General features: G+C 40.9%; 2 protein-coding genes across 2 annotated transcripts; both read left to right on the top strand.

The window, feature by feature from the left end:
• Window positions 1–2061: 2061 nt before the first annotated feature.
• Window positions 2062–6974, top strand: LOC103709731 (UDP-galactose/UDP-glucose transporter 3-like). Its single transcript, XM_008795220.4, has 7 exons — window positions 2062–2354; window positions 2495–2592; window positions 2692–2822; window positions 2958–2988; window positions 5491–5594; window positions 6068–6189; window positions 6356–6974. The coding sequence occupies exons 1-7, from the start codon at window positions 2239–2241 to the stop codon at window positions 6759–6761; spliced, it is 1008 nt and encodes a 335-aa protein (XP_008793442.1). The 5' UTR covers window positions 2062–2238; the 3' UTR covers window positions 6762–6974.
• Window positions 6975–13192: 6218 nt separating this feature from the next.
• Window positions 13193–16758, top strand: LOC103709730 (crocetin glucosyltransferase, chloroplastic-like). Its single transcript, XM_008795218.4, has 2 exons — window positions 13193–14928; window positions 16433–16758. Exon 1 carries the CDS (start codon window positions 13499–13501, stop codon window positions 14921–14923), a length of 1425 nt encoding a protein of 474 aa, XP_008793440.1. The 5' UTR covers window positions 13193–13498; the 3' UTR covers window positions 14924–14928; window positions 16433–16758.
• Window positions 16759–17575: the final 817 nt, after the last annotated feature.

A 17575-nucleotide genomic window follows, 5' to 3' on the forward strand; every position in this document is an offset into this window, starting at 1 on the left:
ACAGCAATATTATGTGGCTAATATTGTTTAACTGCCTGAGATGATAGCATCAGTGAGTGTTTGGTGGGGAGTACAGTTGCTTATGTTGGCTGGTACCATAGTTCTTGTATAGCTGAATTCCACAGTGCTGCAGTCTATTATATTCTGAAGGCTCGAAGAACATGGATCGAAGGTGATTCCTCAAAAGTTACACATTGGCTCAACCATCCTCATGAAAGATTCTTCTTAATTCAATCCTCTACTTCAGGACATCAAGTACCATTCGTGCGGCCTTCTTTCTGAGAACCACTCATATTTTTCGCGAGGGCACCAAACCAGCAGATTCGTTGGCTGCTTGCAAACTTCCCATCAAGCTTACTTACTAGACCCTATCCCAGGTCTGTTATCTAGTCTTGTTAATGCTAATGCTTGTAGCTGCTCTTTTATGTGCTTCTTAGTGGAGGCATTCCTCCCATCATCCCGCGTCACAGACCTGACATCCGATGGGAATAGAAGATTCGAAATGGATATAGAAACGTTGTACAAGTACCTTTCGAGGTAAATTCTTCGAAGCAAAATGACTGAAAACATTTCAACCGGACTTTATAACAGCATATGAATCATATTCTATTCAAGCAGTCACAGTGAACGGATATGAAGTGATTCATTTCCTCTGTTGTTAGCTATAGGATAAGGAGCAACAGGGAAACAAAGATTGATCTATGAATTATCAAGGTTGAAATCTTTAGGTGGTGGTTGAGCATATGAACCAAGAATTATAGTGTAAATGGATATGAACCGAAAGTTAAAAGTGTTATTGTCGATCTAGTTGATTCTTTTTCAAATGGTGATAAACAAACTAATTTTGTTGCTGTCATTGATATTCAGCTAGACATTAAAATAAAGCTATATCACATCAAAGATTTGCTCAAAATTCTTTGAAGGCTAAAGTTGAGGTATCATGGAATTCAACTAGAAGACTTGCATCATGGAAGAACAGCGATCCAAAGTGACTTCAAATCTGTAGCAAGTATTAAGCCTTCTTAGTAATTTAGTATATTAAAGATGTTATGGAAAAATAAAAAAATGAAGCTCGTTGAAAGAAGTGCCTTTTCTGGAAATTCGACATATATTTTCTACTTCTTTTCTAATAACTGCATATGTTGTACAATTATTAGTATATATATCTCAACAATGCCAGGTTGCGGTCCCGGCGAGGAACTCCACCCTTGCTACAATTCTCAATTCTTTTCTTGCTCATTGCTGCCCTCCTCTCCGCTCCCATAGTCTCGTATCCCTTCCTCTCCCGGCTTCTCTCTCCTTCAAGCTTAAGAGGAGGTGGCAAAAGCCGACCAAACCCTATCAACCCTATTTGGGTTGAGTTTTGATGAAGATTTCTTTTTTGATGATCGAATATGATTTCCTAACCCAAAATTTAATTGAGTTGGACATGGATCAAAGCTTTAACTCGACAAAGGTCACGAGCTTAGAGTTTTATTTGGATTGAAATATTTTAGCTTGTGTTGAGTTGGATAATATTTTTTCGAGGGGTTGATTATTTTTCTTAATACCAGTGGTTAAATTATTTTAAATATTAGCTGATAAGAAATGTAAATATTGAATTGATAAGTTGGCTTAGTTTTATTAGAGAGTGAGACTTATAAAATAAATTAAGTAAGGATCAAATGGATGATCTAAAATAACCATGGATAGAAATGGGCTACTCGTCATTATGTCAAATCCGGTATAACTTATAAGCCGAGAGTTTATATATTGTTATCCTTATTTCATTAGACCAGAACTTCAACCCGATCTTATCCCTGGCCGCCCTACTTGGGATAGAGCAAAACCGCAAAAGAAGTTAATTGGACCCGAGCTTATCGGATCCGTACCCGACCCGTTTGTATGTATGATCCACCGCGTCCCCCTATCGGAGAAATTGAACGCAGAAGTGCCTGCGTCCCTCGCAGCACGCTGGCGAGTCCGCTCGAAGTTCCCAGGCCCACCAGTTTCCACGTTGAGAGAACCAATGAGGACTCGAGTTCCGCCAGTCCGCTAATAAACTAGTGCCACGTGGAAAATCTGACGTTGTTCCGGGTCTCCGCCTTCCGTGTAAACGTAGCCTCCAACGCCATCTTCCTCCCCCTCCTTGGGTGTTCCTCTCTCTCGAGCTTGATTCCCCCCTCCTCCCCTCCTCTCCTGCCCCATTCCTCGGATCCGCCGGGGAAATCACTCCGTGACGCGGCCATATACCGGAAAATGGAAATCCACGGGGGTCGCGGCGCCGGTGGACTTGGGCGGGTCTTGGTTCTGGCCTTCTGCGTCGCCGGTATCTGGTCCGCGTACATAACCCAAGGCGTCCTACAGGAAACCGTGTAAGTTTTCCTTCGGATTTTCTTTTGCTGATTGTTTTGCTTAATTTTCTTTCGAATTCCTCTTAATTGCAAAAAAAAAAAAAAACTTGGATTCGACAGTCCAACTAGGGTTTCTAATGGGGTGTAGTCCTTGCGATCAGATCCACCAAGCGATTTGGACCGGACGGGAAGCGGTTCGAGTACCTCTCCTTCCTGAATCTCGCCCAGAATGTTGTTTGTTTCATCTGGTCATTCATAAGTAAGCGATTTTTTGAGGGAGGCTGAATGATTGTATAATTTGGCGATATGTTGAATGATTTATTCGTTGATTATCTTCTATTCTTGTTCAATGGTCCAGTGATAAAGCTATGCTCGAGAAGCTCGGCAGGGGCAGCTCCATGGTGGAGCTATTGGAGTGCGAGTATCACCAACACCATTGGTCCTGCGATGGGAATCGAAGCATTGAAGTACATTAGCTACCCAGCGCAGGTATGTTTAAGTTTTCTTCAGCATAAGAAAACCATTTTCTCCGTTAATTTGCTTGTGGATTTGGCGGGCTGATGCCTATGAGCAAAATGAAAAAGGAAGGGTGGTGCTAATGCTGTTTACTTTATGTGTAAACAGGTTCTCGCAAAATCCTCAAAAATGATTCCTGGTGAGTTAGCTCTTATGCTTTTCTATATGAATGTGCAATTTGTGCATGCGCAGAGTGTGGAAAAGAATCATTCTTCTACCAGATGTAGCACATTGAATCTGGCATGCAGTTCTCTTGTATTTGTATACGTGAAGGGATAAGACTACTTACCATGCATGGTTACACTAAATATTTGCCCAATGACAGAGAAACCAGGAAATAATGGCATTGACAGGGAAATGTGACTAAAGTGTTAAACATTGAATTACATGAAAAAGTTAATGTGCGTAATGAGCAGTGATTGCTGTCCGCATGCACGCTTAATAACTAATGAAGACATTTCCCTTTTGCATTCTGCATTGTTGTAGAAATGTGCAATTTGACCTATATAGAAGTTTTAATTCACATATTGATTTTGATAGAATTTTAGATGTAGGGCTTCTTAAGGAAAGAAACTAAAGCAGTGGGGAAGATAGATGGTTCAATATGTCATACTAGTTTTTTCCCTTCCATTTGATTTCTTAGATGGCATATTTAATTAAAAAATGAAAGAGGTGAATCAGGATGGCAACATTTTTGCTTCATCCAGGCACTTGCTTTAAGATTTGTTCATTTCACTAATTTGGGAGAGATTGCTTTGGTTTTCAGTACATCGCAATGGTGTTTATGCATTTAGCTAACTGTAATTTTCATGAGAACATGCATGCACATGCACATATATAACTGCATGGCATATTTAGATTTTCTAAAGGATTCAAGGTATGAAATTGGGACCAAATTCTTCTTCCCATCCTAGTTCTCCGAAAAAAAGGGGAGAAAATTCTCCTCTCTCTCTCTCTCTCTCTCTCGCCCACACACACAAGGATGTCATGGTAAAAGGTGAATCTATCTCCAACTTTGACCAAAACCATCTTCCTTGTTTTCTTTTATCCCCTACTCTGCAAAGGGCTTGAAGCTCAAGTACAAAAAACATGACTTCTTATTCTGTCTATTGAGAAGAAATAGCCAATATGCATCGAGGAAGCATCTTGAGTCAGTGAAAGACCTAAGTCTAGAGGAATTACTCCAAGCAAAATTCACCTTTAGTAGATCTGACTACTTCAGAAGCTTATACCTGCTACGTTAATTTCTCTATGCATATGAGTGTGTGTTTGTTCAATGACCTGTCTTTGTCTTATAAACAGTAGTAAAGGATGACCCTTACAGGTCACTGAGGCCACTAAATATATGCACAAGAGGCAAGGCAACTATCCAGCCATTTGGATATCTTACCTGATGACCCAAGCTTTAGCATATCAAGAACTTTCTAACACTGTAGGCTGTGCTCTTGTCTTAATGATTTATTTCTTATCAAGATTAATGATATTGTTACAGATACACTAGTTCAAAGGGGGTGATTGGACCCATTAGTCTGGATTTGCACCTATCTACTATCGAGCAGCTTCCATTTCATTTGTTCTACATAGGAATCTGCTTGTTTTTTCAGATTCTGCTGCGGACCCCCACAAAGTTCCTCAGTGCTTTTTTTTTGGTTATTCAGCTGAGCAAAAGATCTTGATATTTTAACGTCTTTCAGAAACTATGGCCCTAAACCAGCGGTATAGAGGAAAAGGATTCATGTACCGACCGCAACTAAGTGCTTAGCTGAGTTGAAAAGATCTGTTAAACTACAAGTGCTAGATTCCATCAAAAAGCTATCCGTGCTAGATTCTTTCTTTGCCACCAAATTTGACCGTAAGACTAGAATTCTGACTAGTTTAGAAGTTCAATATACTTCTGTGATGATCAATTTTTCTTCTCGAATCTCAATTGAGAAAGGAATCCGATTTTTAAAACTTTCATTTAGGCACAGTTCAGTTTAGTATAATACTGGAATTAGTAGCAAACTTCAACTATCTGGACCATGTTCTACCATCAGCCAAGAAGTTCCCTGATCGTCATTTTTGAAGTTCATGACAAGCAGGTTGGAATAAATTTAGTTCTGACCTGGTGGTAGAGATAACAACATTTAGAGAAATATATTGTCTACTCTCGATTTAGATCTTTGAAGAAATCACAGATTGAATTAAAAATGAAATTACTAATCAAGAAAAATAATGTATAAAATGAATTACTGAAGGCCTTTAGTGGAAAATTATGTCTTTTTGTTGTCACGTACAATGCAGCAACTGGTTGCCAATCTATTCTGTTGCACGAGAATGCAGATATTTTTTGATTTTTGCCTCAATTTTTCAAGCAATGCGGACTGACTTTTGACTAACCAAGCAGATATATTGAAGAGAGCCCTTAATTATGTTATCGAAAACGCCTTCTGTTGTAGGAGTCAAAGCATATAATGGCTGGATGTTTTAGAATGTTTAAATTGGATTTATGAATGTTTGTAGCTGTCGCTGATTGTCCTTTTACTGACAGTTGCACAAAATTGGAAGAATTGTTATGCAATCTGAATGGTTAATTTCACTGAATTAAACAGCACACAACAGTGATATTGTCCTGGCTGACCATTACATTCTTGAACTGCAGTCATGGTGATGGGGACTCTTGTTTATGGTATCAAATACACAATTCCTGATTACATATGCACCTTCCTTGTTGCTGGAGGGGTGTCAGCATTTGCACTTTCAAAGGTAGAAGTTCTACTCTATATATTATGATGAAAATTATAAGCACAGCGCATATATCACAATGCCATTGCACATATATCTCTACATCATGCCATTGCTCTACCAATTTCCGCACGTAGGAAGGAATGTCATATTACCTGGTGGTACCACCTGCCTCTCTGATGATGTTTCATTCCCAAATGTGGAAAGCCTGCAACCATGCGACTACTAATTGCAATGAGATGGCCGCTTTCACCTGTGGCTTGTCGTAGCTTTTCTTCATTGTTAACCGATATTGGGAAATGCTTGTGTGTGGATTCTTTGCTAAACTATGCCAACCGACACTACAATGCTAGGGAAAAAAAAAACTCTGTTATGTGTTGCAAAACATGCTGCTTAAACTTTCAGCTTATGGACTTATCTGAGTTTGGTTTATAGAATTTAAGGCACTAATGCAAGCATGTCTCTGACCAATGCATTGCTTTGATCCATTGCAGACCAGCTCAAAGACCATAAGCAGGCTTGCTCATCCAAATGCTCCTCTTGGTTATGGGCTCTGCTTTTTAAACTTAGCATTTGATGGCTTTACGAATGCTACCCAGGATTCTTTAACCACGAGGTAATTCCAATTCTTCAAAACCCATCTCTGCAACCCCCCGCACCCCCCCCCCCCAACCTGAACCCCTTCTCAAAATTGTCCAATGTAGTGTAGTTTACACTGACTAGCATGAGAACCACGCTATAAACAAATTCAGATTCTTAAGATCTGCTGCTTTTTTTGACAGGTATCCAAAGACCAGTGCCTGGGATATAATGCTGGGAATGAATCTATGGGGCACCATCTATAATGTTGTGTATATGTTTGGCTGGCCGAATGCAAGTGGTTTTAAGGCTGTTCAGTTTTGCAGAGAACACCCAGAGGCAGCATGGGACATCCTCCTCTTCTGCCTTTGTGGGGCAGCCGGGCAGAATTTCATTTTCCTGACCATAAGCCGCTTCGGCTCACTTGTCAACACCACCATCACAACCACCCGCAAGTTTGTGAGCATTGTGGTGTCCTCCTTGCTAAGTGGCAATCCCTTGTCCCTGAAGCAATGGGGAAGTGTCCTAATGGTATTCTCAGGTCTCTCCTTTCAAATCTTTCTCAAGTGGAGGAAGCTACGGATGCAAAAGAAGACAAAGGATGCATGAAGAACTCTCTCTTCCTGAGCCAAAGAAGGCTTTGGTGGCCCCTCAATTTCGGTAGATTTACATACGGAAATGTAATTGTTACATGCTACAGATATAACGGAATGAATTTTACTATTAATTCAGTTACGGGAGAACTCATTTTTTTGAAGAAAAGTAACTGAACATGTAGAGCTGAAGGCAGTAAAATTATGGCACCATATTCTTTTAAGTTAACCATTACATCAAAAAAGAAAAAAATCTTTTGAGTTAACCAAACTACTGAATCATCAGAGGATTCCTGCAATCAGTAAACCTAAATTTTACGGGAATTCATCATCAGCTCCTGTTGACGCCCGATACAAGTTGATCCTATTTGTGGGTGAGAATTCATGCCTATCCTTGACCAATGTATGTTTGAGCTCCTGTTAATAATCATAGTCTCAAGTTTCATCTCTTCCACACAAATGAGAGCTGCTTTCTATATTGTCAGGTTTTTTATTGTTTAGAGATATCAGATTTAACGTGCGTATTGATGTGGCTTTCAGACTCATAACAAATAAACTGCACTTTTTAACTCAAAAGCTGTTTCAATTTTTGTGGTTGAAACAATCCCTCCGTACTTTGTTGCATGTTTTCATCAACATTCGAAAATGTTTACGGAAACTAATAACCCAAGCAAAATGATGAAGTTGCATGCCTACATATGACAAAATCAGTGCAATTAGATTATGTGTAGACTACATCAATGAGATGAGAATTATCTCGTACTTGGCCAGAAAGTCCTAATATATTTTTTGACTAATATCTGAATAGAACCACCATCAGAACATGGCCTCTTAAGCTCCTTTTTATCTTTGTCGAGCAGTTGGCCTCAGTCCATGAATACAATTCGACAACCCAGAGTAAGAAGACTTTGGCTGAAATAATGAAAATAACATCTCTCTCTCTCTCTCTCTCTCTCTCTCTCTCTAAAAAACAACAATATCTAAATAAGATGCCTTCCTGAAAGTCTCTCTTTCAAGTCGCAGATCATCCATTCAAGAAGGGGATCGAATATAGCAGATGGTTATGAAGTTGCAAGATAATATGGTCTGTAATTTTTTTTTTCAAGTGGTAACGGGAGAACCGTCTTGTTACCGAAACAAAGGGAAAACCGTCTGTGTGGGTCCACATCTGTCCATACCTCAAGGCCGAGCGGCCCAACCCAGCATAGCTTCCTACCTACTGTGAACGATACTTCTTAGACCCACTTAGCAACACTCGATATCACCATCGAATTCATTTAATCATCTCTCAACTTAATAGCTAGTAAATAGTATAAGCCAACGATGTTAACAAGGAATTATAGTTTAGGCAGAAGTAGTTTTGGCCCAAATACGCTACCCGTGCTGCCTTTTTTTTTTTGCTATAAAAAAAGGGGAACGGGGGAGGAAGGGACAAGCCCACCCTCGTGTAGCAGCCCCCACTGGGCCCTCGCCCCGCCAAGAGAATGTTCGATGCACGCAGAAATGGCCGTGTGTTGGGCACTCCGACCGGTTTTACTCATACCCTCTTTATCCGTGGGCCCAGCTCGGCTACTCCTCTGGGCTCAGGCTCGAACCCCGTATGAGTACGTCACACCTGGCACCACCAAAACTACTAGAGGTCCAATAAGCGATTCGAACTTGGAACCATGAGGATAGAAGACTACGCCCGGTACCACTAGGCTACCATCTTGGTGGCACCCGTGCTACCTTAATAACCCTATGCATATCCTATAAGTTGCCTAGCCCTAAATATAGGAATCCTCTGCACTCTTCTTATTTTCATGAATGACAGAGAGAGAAGGAGACCCAAGTTAGCTTATATAATGTAGATAAGCACTCACAATCAAAAGCTTAAGCTATTGGGAGAAAGACCCATCAAAGCCGATAAACCTGTGGCACCTTTTACCGGGTCACAAGAGCCTCTTGGCTAGGCGTCAACACCACTTTGTGGCCGGGGGAGGGCCATGCGTCACACCTTAAGCACGGAACACCACATATGAGGGTGGCCAAAGGAGAATTGTATTCCTTCCCACAAAGAGTATCAAACATATAACCCAAGATTCTTGCTGTCCAATCACATAGGAATAAAATAGGATTGGTCCTATGAAGCCCTGGTACAAGGGCGTCGGTTTGCGCCATTAAGTTATGCCGGCGGATATGCAAAGGGTTTCACAAGAGCCGTTATCGTTTTCCTGCTCAAATCTCGGGACTCGGTTACGCTATAGATATTGTAACCTCTCTTGTCCCAAGCAAAGATAAGATAATGGATTCTCTTTCGTATAAACCTTGCATAAGCTGAACAATGGCATGCCTGCTAGATTTGTCATTGTGCCCAACAAATTTAAATTGGATGGAGATTTCTGATGTCTCATGGGATTCGGCTTTCTATCTATTTTACCGTATAACTTAAACTTGAGAGTGGAGTGCTATCATGAAGCTTTCGTGCCCTCGTGTTTAAAGTTTGGAAAATTCATAAATATTCTTTAGATTCCAAATCTTTAATTCATTATTAATAATTAAGGAGGACATGTGCAATCACTTCTCTCCATCCATTTATTTGAGTTCGGCTGTGTGCATTGTCATCTTTCTTTTCCCTATTTTAAATCTGATTCCGCTTATTTCCTAAAATTGTAGCTTGCCAGTCCACAACATATGATTTGTGTCATCACATGCAATGTCGGATGGCCTAGCGATAACAAGTCCACAACTTGCTACAGGGCATTTTATCGTATGCTATGGCTATTGCAATCACAAACAGTTTAATCGTACTCTGATCTTGAAATTGATGTACGTAACTCACGCCGTAGATAAAGCTGTCAGATTTTATTGAGACTAATATCAACAAGTTAGGCAGATGGCGCCATCGTTCATGCCTCACCACCGATGTGCATAAATAATATCCAGCGCTCTCTTGTCCTTTTCTTCAGGTTTTTGGGCCTTTCAACATTCGAAATCCCAATCCACGACTTGGTGCAGCTACCTCTTGTCATTTTATGGCACAAACTCACCATCACAAAAATATGCTGGACTTTCTTTACCTCTTTTAGATCTCATCCTTTTACAAGGTAAGCTGTCTTTCAAAAATCATTTAAATAATATACCTTTCATGTAATGTGGCAAAAAAGTGTCGGCCAAATTTTGAGCTCGGAGGATCGGCTGCGCGCTCTGAGGTTGATGAGAACCAAAAAAAAAAACAACAACAAAAAAAAAAAGTCAGAAGAGACCCTGGTAAAATAAGAATTGGGTGCCATCAAAGCTACCCTATAAAAAGTTCATTTATCGAAAAAAATTTGGTGGAAGATCCTCCGATATTTAAGTCAGATATTTTGAGCAACAGTATAGAAAAAAAATTGTAGAACCGAGTCACACAATGTGCTTACCCGAGGATTCCCGAGCTATCCCTTTATAATAGGATAAAATACACATTCATTATCTGATTTGGCGTAGCATGCCTTAACCGTATAGTAACCGCCGGCTACATGTTAACAACGTGGTAGCCGTAATGGAGGGTGGCTTTCGGCCCGAAAGCCTCCTTAACACTCTATGTCCCGCGCTCTTTGTGCGAGCCATGAAGTTGGTCGATTCGGGCCGATGCGGGTAATGCCAGAAGGTGTTCGAGTGCTTAAGTGTTCGTGGGATTCAAGTCAAAGGGTGGATCTACTGGTTGCAGCTTGGCCCAACTCTTGGCTTGATGAAAACAACCAAAGAACACAAGTATATAACTCAAGAAATGTAGAGGAACGCTTGATGGTTGATTCTATTCCCAAAGACAAGATTACCTAAAACAATCTAGTGAAATTATGATGAGTTCTCACTAGTCTAAGTCCTTAGAGACACTCTAGGACTGATTATACTAGAGCAAAGCTCTCCCAAGCTGTTAGGCCGAAATACATGAACTTTCTAGATGACAAAAGATGTCCTCTCGAGCTCTTCCTATGCATATTTATAGACTCTTTACAGGGGACAAACACTTAATGAAAGGCGACGTAGGCCGGTCAAGGTTGGCCTGGGTCGGTCAAGGTCTCAGCTAGCCAAGGTCGGCGGCTGGCAGGCCGCTGGTGCTATGGCAGGGTGCTGTTGGGCGGCAAGTATGCTGGCAGGGCTAGGGCGTACGACAGAGGCGTCTGGCACGGCGGGGGTGCTGGGGAGGCTGGTATGCTGGCAGGGCTGGGGCATACAGCAGAGGCGTCTGGCAGGGCATCTGGTACGGCAGGGGCGTGGGGGTGCGACTATCGGGTGGCAGGGTGCAGCAGGGGGTGGCAGGGCATCGCGTGGTGAGCTCAGCCGGGGCTAGGCGTGCTCGGTCGCGTGGTGAGTTCAGCCACGAGGTGAGCTCGACTGTGTGGTGAGCTCGATCGAGGTTGGGCGTACTCGATCGCGTGGGGAGTTCGGCCGCGTGGTGAGCTCGGCCGAGGTTGGCCATGTGTGGTCGTGCGGTGTGCTCGACCGAGGCTGGGTGTGCTCGGCCATGGTTTCGCCAAACTTCTATATATGCCAAGTGACCTCCCTCGGCCTCATCACGCTCCCGAGTCTTCCTTGGCCAAGGGCCCCGACGGTGTTGCTTACAGGGGTCCTCAACAAGCCATCCAATACGAGCAGCACGCGGCGGCAATCACGCCGATCATATTATCTCTAGTATCGTCATAACTACTAGTTTTTTTATCGCCTCGAGCAAAGTGACACCTTGGTTTTTACGAGGTTGTTCATCTCAATTCAGACCAAAGTCAAAGGAGCCGGTTTAAGCAGAGGTCAAGATGTCCAATATTTTTTCCACCGGTGCAAGTCTGACGGACAAGAGTACATTACTTCTAATTGTTGTGCAGTTATCAAATTCTATAAAAAAAAAAGAGCAATTCATACATATGACCGTGGTTGGAGGAATGCGATCAAATTTCTATCAAAAATAAAAAGGCAGCAAATAAAATGAGTGTACCTATCCTAGTAATACTTTTGCCCAAATACACTTAACTACAAAATTCTGATGAAATTCGGTGCATTAATGCTGTTATCGCACTGATCACAAACTCTTCGAAATTCTTTCTAACGAAATAGCTAACCCCAGCCTCCTAGGACCCTCGCACCATCAGTGCCAGCGTGGTGTTGGACTCTTCTTGTGGGGCTTATAGTAGCGCACGGTATCGTCTGTCTCTAGACTCAAATTATTTCTAGAAAAAAAATCATCCAAAGAAGAGAAAAAATAAAATAAAAAGCACAAAAATTAAAAAACAATTGAATTTATTATAACCTGAGTGAGTTTTTGCCCTGTTGGGTGTCCCACTCATCCGTGCATCATAGACACATTTTCGGTTACGCAGCTAGCTAGTCTGGATTTACCTAGATGTTTAATGCCAAATTTAGAGTAAAAATTGTCGAGTATTTTTGGGAGAAGGAGATTAATTAACAATAGTTTCTTAAATCGGGCTTCAATCCCTTGATGCAGCTAGTTTGCATCTTAAATTAGATTGTGTATTTTGAGGTATCAGCATCTACATTGAATGCAAATCTTTCACGCCCCCAGTTGTAGCTTTTCCTTTTTTTTCTTTTTTTTGGGGTGGGGTGGGGTGTAGAAATTGCAAAAACTTCCCATTCAATTCGTGAGAGACCTTTGTTTTCAATACAAAGAGAATACCGTTGGGATATTTTGGTGCTCTATTGAAATTCGCGGCACATCCAAGTTGCCCAAGCTTTTTACAACTGTAAGTTCCAGATGATGCCCAATGCATATGTACATGCAATTAAGAAATAATGATGTCACTAACTTTTTTTTTCTTTATGTAATTAAATGAAATATCACTCACCAAACAATAATTAATAACCTCTACTATCTACTCAAGCAATTAACAGGCAAAATAAACAAGCAATCCACAAATAAAAGACAACATAATTTTTTAACATAAAAAATCCTTCGATGTAAGCCAAAAACTTTCATTATTTAGAATAATAATATTACAATAAATTCCCTCTAGTTCAACTAGAGGGTGTACAAGTATCAACAAGATTTAATCTTAACTTCCGCAACAAAAACATTCATTACTAATAAGACGGATTTTAATAATAATAACAAAATAGATGATAGATTTTACTAAGTGTTGATGCTTAAAATAATCAATAAAGAAGGCTTTTTAAGGATCCAAACTATTCAATCTGTAGCTCTCAATGTCATAAATAATATACTAAAATTTTAGCCAAATCTGTATAAATTCAAGAACATTCGACAAAATAGCAAAACACTGCCATATTATTTTATTCTTTTATTTTATTGTCAAATAAGGTGGTCCGACGTGAGAAGGGCCCACACGAACGCTGTCAACATTAGCTAGCCTGCATAAATTTGGGGCATCCGGATAAACGTGGAAGGCATAGCGTAATTGGTCAAAAAAACGGCAACAATGAGCATTAACCCCTTAGCCGCCACCCCAAACGCTGGCATTCTTTTTTTAATGAGGCTGAATTTTATTTATACCAATATAAAAAAAAAATATCCGATAATGTAGCCTATAAAATAGTTTGTGTGTGATATGCGACCTATGCTGCCATCCAATCTGAAGAAACGTCCGCCTCTCCTTCTCCACACGCTCTGTAATAATCCACCACTCCTCGTCGAGGTTCAGCACATTAGCAATTTCTTCGGTCTTTGAAGGCTAGCCTACGAATCCCTTTTTTTTTTTTACTTTATTTTTGTTGGACTCCGAATCCTTTCAAGTTTCAGCTATTGCAAGCAAGCTAGGTGGAATGGAGCGACGGCAACAACATTTCCTTTTGGTGACTTACCCGGCCCAAGGCCACGTCAACCCGGCTCTCCACCTTGCCAAACGCCTCGCCCGCACCACCGGCAGCCGCGTCACCTTCTCCACCGCCATCTCCGGCCACCGCCGCATGTTCCCGTCCTTGGCCAAACCCGACGAGGAAGTAGAAGACGGCCTCGTCTCCTACATCCCCTACTCCGACGGCTACGACGACGGCTACAAAGCCACCACCGACGACGTCAATACGTTCATGTCCAAGATCAAGCTCGCCGGATCCAGAACTGTCTCCACCCTTGTCCAGGACCTCGCCGCACGTGACCGCCCCGTGTCTTGCTTAATCTACACCCTCCTCATGGCGTGGGCCGCGGATGTGGCACGTGATCATGGCGTCCCCTCTGCCCTCTACTGGATCCAGACTGCCACCGTCTTCGCCACCTACTACCACTACTTCCATGGCTACGATGAGCTCATCACCTCCCACAGTCACGACCCAGCGTTCACTGTGAATTTACCTGGGTTGCTACCGCTCCAAATTCGGGACCTCCCATCCTTCTTCACCAACACCAATCCCGAAGATCCCTACTATTCAGTCCTTGCTGGTTTTAGAGAGTTATTTGAAAAACTGGATCGGGAGGAGAAGACGAGCTCGAAGCCAAGAATTCTAATGAACACCTTTGACGCACTGGAGACTGATGCAATCAAGGCTATCGATACGATGGAACTCATCGCGATAGGGCCACTGGTCCCGTTCCTTTCGTTGGATGGCACGGATTCAAACGGCACCACCATCTCGGATGGCGATCTCTTCGAAGCGGATAACAAGGGATACATGGAGTGGCTCGACTCCCAGCCGGAGAGATCGGTCGTCTATGTGTCCTTTGGAAGCATTTCGCTGATAAAGAAGCAACAGTTGGCGGAGATCTCATGGGGGCTAGAGGAGAGCGGGAGGCCGTTCCTGTGGGTGGTGCGGAAGGACAACAGAGGGGAAGGGGTTGAGCTGGAGGACGGAGAGAATGGGATGGTGGTGGAGTGGTGCTCCCAGGTTAAGGTGCTGTCCCACCCCTCGGTCGGGTGCTTCGTGACCCACTGCGGATGGAACTCGACATTGGAGAGCTTGGCGTGCGGCGTGCCGACGGTTGGCGTGCCGCAATGGACTGACCAAGCGACGAATGCAAGACTGGCAGAGGCGTGGGGGACGGGGGTGAGGGGAGAGCTTAGCAAAGAAGGGGTGCTTGAAGGGAAGGAGTTGAAGAGGTGTGTGGAGGTGGTCATGGGAGAGGGGGAGAGAGGGATGGAGATCAGGAGAAAGGCAGAGATCTGGAGGGACAGAGCACGGGAGGCCGTCCGTGAAAGGGGATCATCTGAAGGGAATCTCAGGAATTTTGTGGACGGCATCGCAAGCGACCAATGAAAACGGTAAAGATGTCTGGATTATTTTGTCATGCGGTAAATTAACGTCTTCTTTTACCAACATTTTTTGACGTAATCTAAGAGATTGAGAGAGATAAACAGTAAAAACAAAAACATATTTATCTTCCTTGAAACTGGAAGTATCACGTACATGAATTATCTTGTCATTTAGTACAGTGTAGTGCCGTAGTGGTTGGTATTTTTTTTTCACGCAAGTTGCATGTGATGCCATCTACGTACCTAAAAATTCACTGTAACCGCGTCCGGCATGGAAACTCGTATTTTAATTTTGTTGTGCAGCAGACTTAGACTGGACTCTTCTTGTATGTACAGCATCGTACCTCGAGGTCTATCATTTTTTGTAATAAAGGCTACCATCTCTAATATAAAGCAGTTCAAATTTTATTACTTAAATTTTAAATTGAATTATGGCTATTTCTGTATTTGAATATTCATTAGGAAATAGCTGATGTGGCATGTGATGGTAAAGGGGAAATTAACATCCGGTGGACTGCGCCGTAATTCTTAATCCCTGATGACTAAAACTATAACACTTCGTCTAATAATTCCAGTTTTTATAACTCCAAGTCCCGGCTCACTTTCTCTAAGTCTAAAATAACTAATATACCCATTTTCACTTTATTTTCTCTCCCTTTTCTGTATGTTCGTCAATCTTTTCATCCCAATCTATCTACCACACCTAACGCTAAATAAATATTGAAAAAAAAATACACCTTCGTGGTATATTAAATTTGTACACGTATCTAGTAACTATGTATAGGAGATGTTAACGGTGTATTGTGTTATCTTAACTATGTATTATGGTATATTAATTGTGCATTGTGATATATTAAGTGTGTGCAGTGGTATATTAAATGTATATACATATCTAATAAATGTGTGCTAAATATATTAGTTGTATACTGTCTTATGTTAATTGTGTAGGGTGCTATATTAAATGTGTATTGTGGTATATTAGCTAGGTATATACACATATCTAATAATTATGTAATGTGTTATATTGACTATGTACTGTATTATATGAAATATGTATTATGGTATATTAACTATGTATTATGGTATATTGATTGTGTACATGTATCTAGTAATTATATATATGAGGATATTAACTGTGTATTGTGTTATGTTAATTATATACTGTAGTATATTAAGTACGTACTTATATCTAGTAACTATGTATTATATTTTATTAACTATGTACTTTTATCTAGTAACTATGTATTATATCTGTGGCATGTTAAGAGCGTATTGAAGATTATACTTATATTTTTTGCACAATGCCTCAATGATGTTCTCCATTTCTTTAAGCTGCATTTATTGGCTCAACTTTACATATTATTACTTTCAAACAATTGCATTGTGTAATGTCTGCACATGTTTAATATTTTGTTACATATAAAAGCTCATTTATTCTAGAGGTTACATGTGAGTATGAAAATTACTATTTTATTATATATTCATTAAATGGAAGTTGATGGGACTATTGCAGGCAGAAGACAATACTATAAAGGTAAGCTATAATTGGCTATTGAGAACTTCAAAGCTGCCCTTGCAATGGAGCTTCGTCATTGTGCTTATAATGCACATCTTCATCTAAGGTCTTGGTTAAACTTGGCAAAAGAAAAGATGCTATCAAAAGTTGCATGGATGGAGCAAGATTGATAGAGAGCTTGTGGAAGCATTGGCCTAGGTTTGCTATGGAGCTTCAAACTTCATGTTCTTTTTGGAATGCTTTGATTAGTCTTTCTGAACTAAATGTATCTTAAGCCTTAATTAGAATTGGTTGGATTGGGTGGCCTAAAACATTATTATCAACTGCAAAGAACTACATGACATATTCTAGCTCATACTATGAAGCAACCTGCAAGAAACTGCATCTATTTAGAATTAAATTAAAAAAAAAAGTATCATGATTTAATAACACATCAAGCCTGTCTAATAACTTTGGTGGAAAATAAACTAGAAAGCATAGAAAGATTACTGCTAACAAATATGGTTTGTCTTATTGCAGCTAGCGATTTCATCCTCTTGCTATTATCTTTGAAACCAGGATTTTGTAACATGATTAGGCCTATTTCAAATCTTTTTATCTTGTTTTCTAGTGTCTTTGCTTCGTTGATTAATTTTCTCTAAATCAGCTAGAGATTTTGTTTGACTGCGTTTCATTGTTCTGTGGAAACCATTGTAACTATTGTCATACTTTTTTCCCTCTATATCCCACTATCTTTGAACTTTTTTTTCATTCTCAATAAATTTAGGTGGCCTAGCCCCCTTTTTCTGTCAAAAAAAAAAAAAAACTCCTACCAAATGAGAAGGGATGGGATAAGTCCAGCACGTGTGTGGTTAGGAATTTTTTTGAGCGGGTGACAGGGTGGGTGGAAAAGATTAGAGTTGAAATTTTTGAGCGGGTGACAGGGTGGGTGGATAAGATACGAACCGGATGTCAAAGAAATAATAGCCATGTGGACCGGCAATTAAATACCACAAAATTTTTTCCTTCTGTTGCTTCTTTTAATTTACCAGTGACCAGCAAGCAAAATGGACCCACTAGTATAAACTGAAATCTGAACTCTCTTGCCGTAATAATTGATGCATAGATTACTTTACTTTTAATCCTAGGAATTACGAGGCA

Source organism: Phoenix dactylifera, chromosome 8, assembly GCF_009389715.1.
Source record: "Phoenix dactylifera cultivar Barhee BC4 chromosome 8, palm_55x_up_171113_PBpolish2nd_filt_p, whole genome shotgun sequence".
NCBI lineage: Eukaryota > Viridiplantae > Streptophyta > Magnoliopsida > Arecales > Arecaceae > Phoenix > Phoenix dactylifera.